Below are 12,383 nucleotides of genomic sequence, written 5' to 3'. Positions count from 1 at the left end.
ATTGTGATCGCAAATTTCTCCCTCAATAACCCCAAGAAGACTTCACTCAATTGTTGCCGCCCTTAACTGCACAAACTGGAGATCAGTCCTGACCTCTGCCTCCCTTGCCTGTACTAGTTCAACTACTCCATTGAGGGGAAGGGAGGCAATTTTCTGAAAACACACTGGTCTTGTGAAAATTCATCCACTTGAATACACATCAGAAAATGTCAGGCACATTGCCCCCATATAAACTGCTGAGCTTTAGTGGATGGGGCGGGAGGGGGGGGGGGGGGGAGGCTATTCCATTAGCTTTCAAAAAAGTGCATAAATGTGCTCAAAGGTCAAGAAAGCACGGCTTCAATTTACAAAACAATGACAGTATACTAATTCTGCACCAGAGAAAGATTTCTCTGGACTGTCTCGAAAGGGAAACACATGCAGACTGTCCGTCTGGCAACCTGAATAATGGTATTCCTTTAAATAAATTCCATTTTCCACTTTCAGCCACAATTGACAAGTTTTGAAAGTTAAAGTTGAGGTGGAATGAGGGAGCTGCTCATATCCATATAAAACAGTGGATTTGTTTAATGTTGTGCAGAAGAAAAAATATATATAAGTCTGCTGTTTTGTTTGGCTGGAAGTTTGACTCCCACACCATGTGGTGTACTTGCACACATAATTAATAAATCTTCTGTCTTGTGCTGCTTAAAGCAGTAGTCACAGGATAGTACAATAGTCGATCCAGTTTATTTCTGCGTCTTACATTTAAAGGCAATGGTGACCTACCTATGGATCTTTTTCACAATTCTACATCAGTATTGAAATAGAACCTCCTGGGTGTGCATTCCCAGAAAGCTTGCACAAACTGAAATGGTGGATAATACCTGAACTGTGTATTGACATTCTCATTCCATCGCCTCACGCAAGTAAGGGCTGGGAGCCAGCTCCCTATTCCAATATTCGTGTACTTTGTTAATTACACATTCTTTATCATCAAATTATTGCACAAGTTAAATGTAGCATTGCCCAAACATTGCATTACTAATAGTCAATTAAACCTGCAAATGCACCTACACCACGGAATTGAGTGTGCAAAGATGTGCTATCTGCAAAGGGCCTCACCTACATGCCACCTTTATTGGGAAGCCTGCTGTAATGAACTCCAATTGGCTTTATTGGTTGGCCAATTGGAGTATGAGCTCCCTCAATGATAGCTCATTGAGGGGGCCCATATCAGCACCTGTGTAGGCTTTGTGAGCCAGTCTTAAGTTGATTGGACTGCTAGCAGCACTGTTTGTAGCTGCTCCTATAATATCGTTATTGTAAATAAATATTGGTGTGTTGATGGAACTCCTGCCTCCCGTGGATTACTACACCTGCAATCACCCAATATATACTACTGCCTTTTGAGGCTCTGGAAGCAGGTTCATCACTATATTTATGTATTACCATATGGATGTATTAATTTCTTTACCAGTTTGTGCATAGACTGGCCCCCTAACTCTGTCAAACCATGTTTTTGGTGGAAAAAGGAATATCCATGAGCAAAACTATTTAGACTGATGTATCTTCACTTTTAATGTTTCCAGTTTGCAAATGAAACCAATTAAGGGACATTTTAACCTCCTATGTTCATCAAAACACTCACAGGATTGGGCTGAAGGAAAGGAGAAGTTAATACTTTGCCTAATATTATTCCCCGTTCCCTTCAATAGAGAGTAAACCCAGGGGGGCCGGGAAACCAGTGTTACACACAATCGCAACAGTTTGCATAACGGGCAGATGGAGTTAATATTTCTCCGCCTAGAAACCCCACCTTTGTGCTTTGGAAAGAAGCAGCATTGGCTGACAGAATCTCTGCAGAGAAAGAACTTCCTTGAAATGTTTGTCGCAACACAGATTAAACATTAGCAGAATTTTCAAAAAACACAAATAGTGAAGAGATCAAAATGGCACTCATAAGTTCTTCCTTACCTGTAGAAGCACTGGTGGTGGAGGCTCTGCTCCTCTGTTTACCTCGCTGTGCTATGAGAGTAATGGTGTACTCAGCCGCAGGGTTGAGCCTGGTCAGGATGTATGAGACAGCATCAGCGGCCACTATCTCCTCATTCCTCTCACCAATTGGTGAGATATAGATGATGTAGTAATGATCTATTACTGCCAGAGGGCGTTTCCATGCCAAAGTGATGGTGCTCTCTGTTGTCTCGACCACTTTCAAGTCTCTTGGACTGTCTAAGTCTGCAGTAGTAAATAATTAGAAGGTGTAAGTGCAGTTCTTTCTTGATCTGGGGCTGGTTTAACTCAGTGGGCTAAACAGCTGGTTTGTGATGCAGTTCAATTCCCATACCAACTGAGAATTCTGAATTCTCCCTCCGTGTACCCGAACAGGCACCAGAATGTGGCGACTAAGGGCTTTTCACAGTATCTGCACTGCAGTGTTAATGTAAGTCTACTTGTGACAATAAAACGATTATTATTATTATAATGCCTGGGCATGAGTATACTACATACTATGGAACTTTGTCATGTGGCCCAGGAACTCAAGTTTGATCCCGACTTAGCCGATCTTACATAGGGCGATGGAAGGGATCCAGCATTTGGCTTCTGGGCAACTGATCAGTGAAGGAGAAAATAACTCAGCCAGGGTCTTTGTCCCAGATTTCTATCCATCTTGGCAGTATTGCCTGCCCACTATGGCCTGTGACTCTCACTATCTTGACTGATACACGAGAAAATTCTTACACAGATCGGATGCTAAAAAGCAACCAACGGCTGTTGACCATTCATAGCAAGGGCCAGGAAATGAAGACAGAAATTGGAGGGGAAATATGGTGTAAATAACAATACTGATCTGTAACTCAGTGACCTTAAAAAGAAATTTGCTCGATTGGTTCACATTGTTTTAAATAATAACTGTATTGCTGTTGCAATAAAACTTCCATGTAACTGTGGTAATATGATGAGACAATTTTGGCACTGGATGTGATGCTTTGTTTTCATGATATGAATGCCTTTGTTGTCTGGTTACTAAGGTTTATTGTCCTGTATTTAATGTATTAAACAAAGTTCACAGTGGGAAACTTTTTAATATTCAATTTACTCCAGAACGCTCCATAAATCATGAGTGGCAGTATTGTAAGACATGATGAAGATTTTCCTCCCAAGTGGAGGAAATCAGCTTCATTCCAAAGTTCCTGTACAATATGTTGTACCTATAAACATATCAAACATCTGTTTTCTTTTTAAAAGCTATTTGTACCTTTTTTTAATTTGTTCTTGGTTCAGCGATGATACCTCTTAAAACTGAATCGTTAGCATGCCACTAGAGTAGTTTTACAAAATTGTTTAATTAAGGATTGAGATGAATTATAGGACTGAGTAACATTATTAACCATTAAACATGTATTTTTAGGACATCGCAGTAATAAGTAATCAAATGGGATTTAGGACATTACTTCTGGCACCTTGGGCGGGATTCTCCCGTACCCGGCGGGGCGGGGCGGAGCGGCATGAACCACTCTGGCATTGAGCCGCCCCAAAGGTGTGGAATCCTCCGCACCTTCAGGGGCTGGGCCGGCGCCGGAGTGGTTTGCGCCCCGCTGGCCGGCGTGGAAGGCCTTTGGCACCGCACCAGCTGGGGCCGAAGGGACTCCACCGGCTGGTGCGGGTCCGCGCATGCGCGGGAGTGTCAGCGGCTGCTGACGTCATCCCTGCGCATGCGCAGGGGGGGGGGTTCACCTTTGCGCCGGCCATCGCGGAGGCCTACACGGCTGCCGCGTAGGAAAAGAGTGCCCCCATGGCACAGGCCCGCCCGTGGATCGGTGGGCCCCAGATCGCCCCGCACCCCCCCCCAGGACCCCGGAGCCCGCCAGGTCCCACCGTTAAGGGACATAGACAAATTTATGCCGGCGGGACCTGCATAGAACGCGTGGGACTTCGGCCCATTGGGGGTAGGAGAATCGCCGGGGGCGCCGCTGTGAGCGGCCGTCAACCAGCGTGGCACAATTCCCGCCCCCGCCAATTCTCCGGCGCCGCCCCAGTTCTTTGTGAAAGGATCCAGGGTGCTGGTTCTGTTGTTCTGCTTCTCACAAACAGTTAGCGAGCTGCTGGGATTGTATGCAACTGTCAGGATGAGGATCAATCATGTGCTGCTTTCGACTCTATTGGGTGCAGTTTAAACACTGCTTGCAATTCTATTGGATAGGTTTAAAAGAAGCAGCTTCAGGGATCGGATCGCATTCAACTGGGGTGGGCTATTGATTTTTGAACATTGTATAATTACTGTGTTTGGGTCTTTGTTCGGCAGAACAGGTCTTGGCCGATATTCAGTCTATTATCTGTGTACACATAACAAGTCTGATCAAATAAGCCATCTTTGTCCAGGTTGTGGTGTTTTTGTTCTTCTCTGTACTGAGCTGAGCCACAGGGAATAACCCCACGTGGAAGCTGACTCAATACACAGGTCTTGAAACCGCTCCTACATCACTTGGGAAGCTGGCTGGGTCAGCATTTGTTGCCCAACACGAATTGCCCTTGAACTGGGTGGCTTGTGAGGCCATTTTCGAGGGGGCAGTGAAGAGTCAACCTGCATTGCTGTGTGGGTCTGGAGTCACATATAGAGCAGACCGGGTAAGGGCGGCAGATTTCCTTCCCTGAAGGACATCGATGAACAAGATGTTTTTTTTACGACAATCAGCAATGGTTTCATGGTCATCACAAGACTTTTTAATTCCAGATTTTTATTCAGGTGAAAGGAAGGAGCAGTGAGGAAGGAGCAGTGGTCCGAAAGTTAGTGATTTGAAACAAACCTGTTGGACTTGAACCAGGTGTTGTAAGACTTCTTACTGTGCTCATCCCAGTCCAACACCGGCATCTCTACATCATGGGCGGTATTCTCCACCCCCTGCCGGGTGGGATAATCGCCGGGGCGCCGCACGAATCGCGCCACGCCGGCCCGACCCCCCCCCCGCACGCGATTCTCCCACACCCCCGAAACCAGTGCCGTGTGAATCGCGAAGGGCTGCCGGAAAATCGCCGCAAACAGCAAGCGGCGATTCTCCAGCCCGGATGGCTCGAACGGCCGCGCGTAAACGGCCTAGTCCTGGCGGCGCCGTCCACACCTGGCCTCTGCCAATGGGTACTCGTCGCGAAGGCTTGGGGGTGGCCTGTTGGGGGGGGAGAGGGAGGCTCCTTCACCGGGGGGGCCTCCGAAGTCGTCTCCGATCGGCGGGCCGGCCTTCCCCTCGCTGGGCCTACTTTCCGCCGTGGCCAGCTCCAGAACACCGACCCCATGTTGGATCAGGGCCAGTGCGCGTAAGAAGTTCCCCGCGCATGCGCAGGATGGCGCGGCCCAACTGCGCATACGTAGGATTGAGCTGGCCCAACTGCGCATGCGCGGGTTGGCGCAGCCACTCCAGTGCCGTGGGGGCCAGAATATGTCATGTCTGGGCCCTGTTTGCGCCCTCATGAAACTTGACGGCGTTCACGACGGCGCGAGCACTTGGCCTCAATATCGGAGAATCGCCCCCATGTTTGTCGTTCCAGTGAGAACAAACAGAGTTTATCCCACCTTACCTCACAGCTAATCCGAGCCAATCCTAGTAAACCTCGTCTGAGTATATATCTTCTGGTCATATTGGGCTCGAAAGGTTAACTCTGTTTCTCTTTCCACAGATGCTGTCAGGCCTGCTAAGTTTTTCCAGTACTTTCTGTTTTTATTTCAGATCTCCAGCATCTGCAGTATTTCGCTTTGATCAAAAAGGCAGTCAATTATGGCTGGTGCGGGTTTGTGGGGGTTACCGTGTTGATGTGATGAATGCAGGACCTTTGATTGTTGCCCTGCATTGTGTGGCGTGATTAATGTTTCAAGCAACTTGAGCTTAAATGGTAACATGTATGGTGTGACATGGTTATTATAATAAAAGCTGCACCACCTCTCCCTGCTCCCCGATTGCTAAATTACCTGGACAAATGTTAGAATGCAAAATTTCAAAGAATCACAACAATTTATACTACAGGAAAAAAAGGGACTCATTTGTTGGTAAGTTGATTCTGATTGGTTGACACATTGCCATGGACAAAGCACCAAGGAACTATAGGCACCCAATGTTTCTGGGGAGTTCAGAGTCAACTTACCAGCCAATCAGCAGCGTTTACTCCTGTAACATAAATTATCGGGATCGTTTGAAATTTGTCATTCTTGCATTTATCCTGATGAATGCAAGACAAAAGACTTCAGAAACATGTCTCCCTTTACAGCAATATTCAAATTCTATACTACCAAGTGACTCTTAATACAGATGTTGTTGTCACTAAGGTGTATTTCTTGTTACCTTTAAGAGGAAATAGAGGCAAGAAACCAAGAGTTGAATTTTAACAGCTCAACTTCTGACATATATGAAGGCGGTGGGGCAGATGTGTATATAGAATGGGTGGCCAACCCACCACCTTTCCACCCATACCCAACCTGTCCTCCATATTATGGGGGGAGGGGGACAGGGGGGAGGGTAAAGTGTCAGCCTACCCACCCACCCACACTTGTGTTTAAAGAGGTCACTAAAGAGGCCAAATAGAGGAAAGTTAAGGAACTCATTAAAAATGTGCCACAATAATGCATGCGGTGGGGGTAAGTGGAAGGAAGACTGCCAGCCCCGCAGGTTTCATTGAACGCACAAGGTTGGGCAGAAACGGCCCCACCTGTACATCCTTTTGATGGGGGTGAGGAGGGGGAGGGGGTGGGTGAGGTGGGGGTGGGGCTAGCTTCCCTTCTCCCACAACCTTTGTTTCTCCCTCCCGGCCTCTAAAACCCAACACCCCGCTCTTCTCCACCTGATCCGGACTTACCTTAAAGTTGGGTGTCCATGCTCTTACTCCCTGGGGATTGCATGTGGTCCCAATTGCAACCTTGACTTGCTTTTGGTGCTGGTAGACTACCAAGCTTCTGGTCAATCTGATTGAGGGCAGGGCCTCCTGGGCGGGATTCTCCAACCCTCCGTGCTGGAATCGCGCCCGGCTGGTGGGGGGGGGGGATAGCCGTTCAGGCCGGAAATCCGGCACGACAGCGCTTCTATGTTTCTCTGCGGACACGCCAGTCCCACTCGCGCGGTCCAAGTGGCGCTGGTGGGGGGCTGTTGGAAAAGGCCACCCCCGGCGAATCTCCGCGGTCAACCAGCCGAGCTCCCACTGGCGTAGTTTACATGTGGTACCATCCGGCGGGAGCTGGGACGTGCAGCCGCGGTGGGGGTCATGGTGGGGGGCGGGGGGGGGGGGGGGGGATCTGACTCCGGGGTGGGTGGCATCAGCGATGGCCAGGCCCATGATTGGGGGCCACCAATCGCAGGCTATCGCGATCTGGGAGGGACCTATCTTCCTCCGCATGGGCTCACTGTGCGGCTCTGCTGTGTCGGCAGAGTCCGAGCCGAGGTGGGCTGCCGCGCGCACGCGCGGCCACGTGGTCTAGCTAGCAGGGCCCCGCCGGCAGCCAGAGCTGCGGGACGCATGCTGGGGCTCTGCTAGCCCCTGTAAAACAGAGAACCACCCCAGACCTTTGCGGTTAAAGTTCGGAGTGATTCTCGCGTGGGGACTTAGTCCCCAAAAGGGAGAATCCTTCGTCCAGTCTCTATGGACAAAACTCCTACTCTTACATCAGTAAGGCAGCCTCCAGTGTACTATGGCTGCAGGACAGCCAGACTGGGGAAGGGGTGAGGGGAGGTGGGTGGGGGCAGGTGGCAGTGTGGAGGGGAGGGTGCTGAGGGTGAGGAATACATGTCCCTGTAAAATTCACCCACAAGTGATTCTGGCCTTCAAGAGCCAATGTTGTGAGGTGAGATTAAGAAATTTAGATTTGTTATTTTCAGGGAAGAGAAGGTTATGAAATGACTTATTTTGCCGAGGATTGCTTCACTTGGGAGGGTCATTGAAAGAAACAACTTTTGAAGGTAGAAATTGGGTACGATAAATTTGTGGATACTATTTTTAGGTATTTAACATCTGTTCTAGGACCCTCTTCCTCTACAAGAGGGATCCATATACAGAGGAAACAAAATTGATCGTACCTTTGGATTTCCAGAAGACATTTGGTATGGTGGCGCACAAAATGTTAATACGTAACGTAAGAGTGCATGGAGTTGGGAGTTCCTTTATTCATTCATGGGATATGGGCATCGCTGGCAAAGTCTGCATTTGTTACCCCTCCCTAATTGCTCTTGAACTGAACATTTCAGAGAAGAGTTCAGAGTCAACCACATGTGGGTCTGGAGTCACACAGGCAAGATGGGGTAAGGATGTCAGATTTCCTTCCCTGTACGACATTCATGAACCTGGAGGATCTTTACAACGATCATTGATAGTTTCATAGTCACCATCACTGAGACTAGCTTTATATTCCAAATTCATGAATTGAATTTACATTCCATCACAAAGTAATATATTTGTATGGACGGATGATTGGTTGCTGGCAGGAAGCAGGGTGTCGGGATCAATTATTTTCAAGTTGCCAGCTTGCGACTCATGGTGTGCTGCGAAGATCATTGCTGAAATCTCAGTTATGTACAAACTAAACTAGTGACTTGGAAGAAGGATGGATAATAATGTATCTAAATTTACTGATAACACAAAGTTGGGGGGAATGTAAACTTTCAGGAAGATGCAATGAAGCTGCAAAATGATATAGACCAGTTAAGTGACCAGGCAACGGATGATATTTATGTATGGAGTATAATGTGGCATTTCAGTCGTAAGAAAAGTAAAGAAAGAGGTGTAGAACTTGTAAATATTGATGTTCAGAGAGATTTGGGTGTGCTCGTACATGGAACACAGATAGTTAGCATGCAGGTATAGCAAGAAATTAAAAAGGCAAATGGCATGCTGGTCTTTATTGCAAAGGGATTAAAGTACAAAAATAAAGAAGTCTTGCTACAAAGTACAGGCCTTTGGTGAGACGACATCTGGAATACTGTTTGCAGTTTTTAGTCTCCATACTTAAATAAGAATATTCTTGCATTGGAGACAGTTCAGGTAAAGTTCACCAGCTGATTCCCTGGGATAACGGGGTTGTCCTGTATCGCTGATAAAATGGACCCTATATTTCCTGAAATTTAGAAGAATGAAATGTGGGGCGGGATTCTCCTGCCGCGCTCGACCGGTGAGCGGAGAATCCCGTCCGAGGTCAATGGACTTTTCTATTGACCGCGTCTCGTGGAAGAATCCAGCCCATGATCTCATTGAATCATGCAAAATTCTGAAGGGGCTTAATGGCTGGGTAAACACAGAGGTTGTTTCTGATGGCTGGAGAATCTAAAACACAGGGGCACATTCTTAGGAGACGGGCATGATCCGAACTGAGACGAGGAAAAGTTTCTTCACTCAAACGGTCATGATTCCTTGGAATTCTCATGTTCCAACATTGAATATATATAAAACTGGGTTAAACAGATATTTGGTTGGGATTTTCTGGCTGTTTACGCTGGTGGGATCTTACGCCCCACGGTCGGTACACCCCCACCATGGGTTTCACGACAGCAATGGGTGCATTCAGCAGGAAACCCATTGACACTCGCGGGACCAGAAGACCCCGGTGCCAGTCGCTGGCGAGCAGCCTCCCGCTGCTGCAGAATATGCCATGGAGAGGGAGGAAAATCCTGTTACTGGTCTCTCAAGTAATGTGGGGCATGGGCAGCAAAGTGCAGTTGATATCTAAGATCAACCATGATTACATTCAATTGTGGAGCAGGCTGGATGGGCCATGTGGTCTACTCCTCCTCCAGTCTGTTTTTGCATTCTTATATCGGCAGCTCACTCCAAAGATGTCAATGTGATGCCCAGAATAATTGCTGCCCCTTTATGTTCTCCTTTCCTGTAACAGTAATCAAGCAACTCAGTTTGCAATCTGATGCCTAGGTCTTACCTGTGGCTATGTTAATAGTAGCAGGAGCGCTCTCTCGGTTGCCTTTAATGGCGCTGACTCCAAAACCATATTCGGTACCAGGCTGCAGATCTGAATAATGCAAAATTATTCTCATTTAATTCAAAAATGTAATGCAACTATAAAGTAGCAGATTATTGCTCTCTAGGCTGCCATTTTGTTAATACAACACAACAACATAGGGCAGGACACCTCCTCTCTCCCCCCCCCCCCCTCCCCCCTGCGGCGTTTGTTCTGGTGGCAGAAACGGCTCGCCACTGGCCACCGGCAAGATCTTCTGGTCCTGCCGATGTCTACAGCATGGCGCACCTGTCCCAATGCCAGAGAACCCATCACAGAAGATCCCAACGGTTTTCGCCAGTGACTGGAACCGGGGTCTTCTGGTCCCACGAGTGTCAATGGGTTTCCATGCCTCACGGAAACATCCTGAAATGCAACATGTCCAAGTTATGTTTACTTAAGGATCGATGATCGTACAATGTTTGTGATGCAGAATATCCATGGAATGCTTGTTACCTGAAATAATTAGGAGAGATCATTCTGGGTCTGGCCTTGATAACATTGGCTGAGTGTTCGGAATTCGATGCAGGCTGAAGCACATACTTGTAATAGAAGTTTTCCAATTTTGCTTCATTCATGTGAATGGAAGAAAAAGCAGGCAGCTTCCTTGTCAGGTGCGCACTCTGATGCAGATGTACTAATATTTGCTGCCTGAGGCACACCAGTGCAATTGTATAGGCCGAGAAAAATCAATTCTCCAAAGTGGAATTCATAGGAATTAAAAGGCGCCTATTGCATAACCTACTTTGTTGCTTTCATGTTTTACAGCTGTAAAAACAAAATTCTACTTGTCAAAAAGGGTCAATTAAAAGATTCATTTTGTTTGGTGATATGTTTTTGCTCAGTTAGCCATAACTTGAGACTATTTGGTGCACTCGCTCAATGACAGTTAAATAAATGATAAGAAGTGCCATAGCATTCAAGTCTGTGGACCAAGTGCTGCAAAATGGGATTAGAATAGATAGGTGCTTGATAGCGAGCTCAGTCACAGTGGGATAAAGGGGCTGTTTTCTGTGCTGTAAATCCCTCAGACTCTTTTTGTTTATAAATTCAGAGTACCCAATTATTTTTTTTTACAATTAAGGGGCAATTTAACGTGGCCAATCCACCTAACCTGCACATCTTTGGGTTGTGGGGGTGAAACCCACGCAGATTAGGGGAGAATGTGCAACCTCCACACGGGCAGTGACCCAGGGCCGGGATTCGATCCCGGGTTCTCAGCGCCGCAGTCCCAGTACTATCCACTGTGCCACATGCCGCCCAATCTGTCAGACTCTAAAATAGATTGAGTTGTCCATTCTGTGGAGCAAAAATCCAGGAAGTGAAAAGAAACAAATCAGCAGTTCTTTTTTGTAGAAACGAGGGATCCTGATGATGGACTGGGGCCTACACTCAAGGCTGAAAAGAGTAGGAAACACAAAGCAGTGGTTCTCAGGAAAGTCAAGCTTGGGATTCCATGGCAAAAGACAACAAGAGGAAAAAAAAAACTAAGGTAAGGTGTTCTCCATGTGGTCCTGTTAGATGAAGTACTCAAGCAGGAAATTATGTAAAGAGCCTTGACTTCAATCATTTGCTTCTAACAAAAATAGTTGATCCAGAAGAACCCATTCTGTTCTTTGAGGCATTTCAATATGCAATAAAGAGGAGGAAACATTTTTTAAATCCCGCATGTTATGAACTAGTGACCTCACAAATCCAGGGCTTATAAAGAAAAAAAACAATTGTTTTGAAGATGTTAATGCTGCTCAATGAATGTTTCTGGTTTGGGACTGCTATTGTTTTTGATAATTGAGTCATTAACTTACAGTTTTCTAAAAATTTGTGGTAACAATTCAATACTACTTCCAACAGGTAACTCAAGATGCAAATAGCAGCATGGAAATGATAGAGAATTGCAAGTGTTATACAGTATAAAAGCACCTAGAAACTTTTTGAGGGGCTTTTGAGACAGTCCTGGGCCTGTGTATTCTCATATGCATCATTGCACGATGTTCCAGCTCTTTGTCTTTTGTGGGTTGTACAGATATGAACAATGAAGCCTTAGAAGTCACATCCAAATTTCTCATTTGCTTGAACGTCTTTCAAATTCAAAGAATCCCTACAGTGCAGAAGGAGGTCATTCGGCCCATCGAGACTGCACCGACCATTCGAAAGAGCACTCTATCTGGGCCCACACCGCACCCTATCTCTGCAACCCCTCACATTGATCATGACCAGTCCCAGTACATCTTTAAAAAAAAATTTAGAGTACCTAATTATTTTTTCCAATTAAGGGGCAATTTATCATGGCCAATCCACCTATCCTGTACATCTTTGGGTTGTGGGGGTGAAACTTACGCAGACACAGGGAGAATGTGGAAACTCCACAAGGACAATGATCCAGGGCCGGGAGTCGAACCCGGGTCTTCAGCGCCGTAGG

The 12,383-nt window shown here is 46.7% G+C and overlaps 1 protein-coding gene across 15 annotated transcripts in view; it reads right to left on the bottom strand.

Moving 5' to 3' along the window:
• Positions 1 to 12,383, bottom strand: part of tnc (tenascin C) — a 350,428-nt gene that overhangs the window by 64,216 nt on the left and 273,829 nt on the right. For all 15 annotated transcript variants that reach the window (XR_005458500.1, XM_038781949.1, XM_038781951.1 and 12 more), the window contains 2 exons: positions 9,887 to 9,976; positions 1,957 to 2,220 (listed from right to left, as the gene is read on the bottom strand). Coding sequence is in view for 14 of the 15 variants with exons in the window: in XM_038781949.1 (XP_038637877.1) it covers positions 1,957 to 2,220; positions 9,887 to 9,976 (354 nt within the window). In the remaining variant the exon portion in view is untranslated. The remainder of the gene's footprint in view (positions 1 to 1,956; positions 2,221 to 9,886; positions 9,977 to 12,383) is intronic.

This window comes from Scyliorhinus canicula, chromosome 21 (genome assembly GCF_902713615.1).
Source record: "Scyliorhinus canicula chromosome 21, sScyCan1.1, whole genome shotgun sequence".
NCBI lineage: Eukaryota > Metazoa > Chordata > Chondrichthyes > Carcharhiniformes > Scyliorhinidae > Scyliorhinus > Scyliorhinus canicula.
The sequence above is the reverse complement of the archived record's forward strand: the minus strand, read 5'-3'. Positions and strand labels throughout refer to the sequence as shown.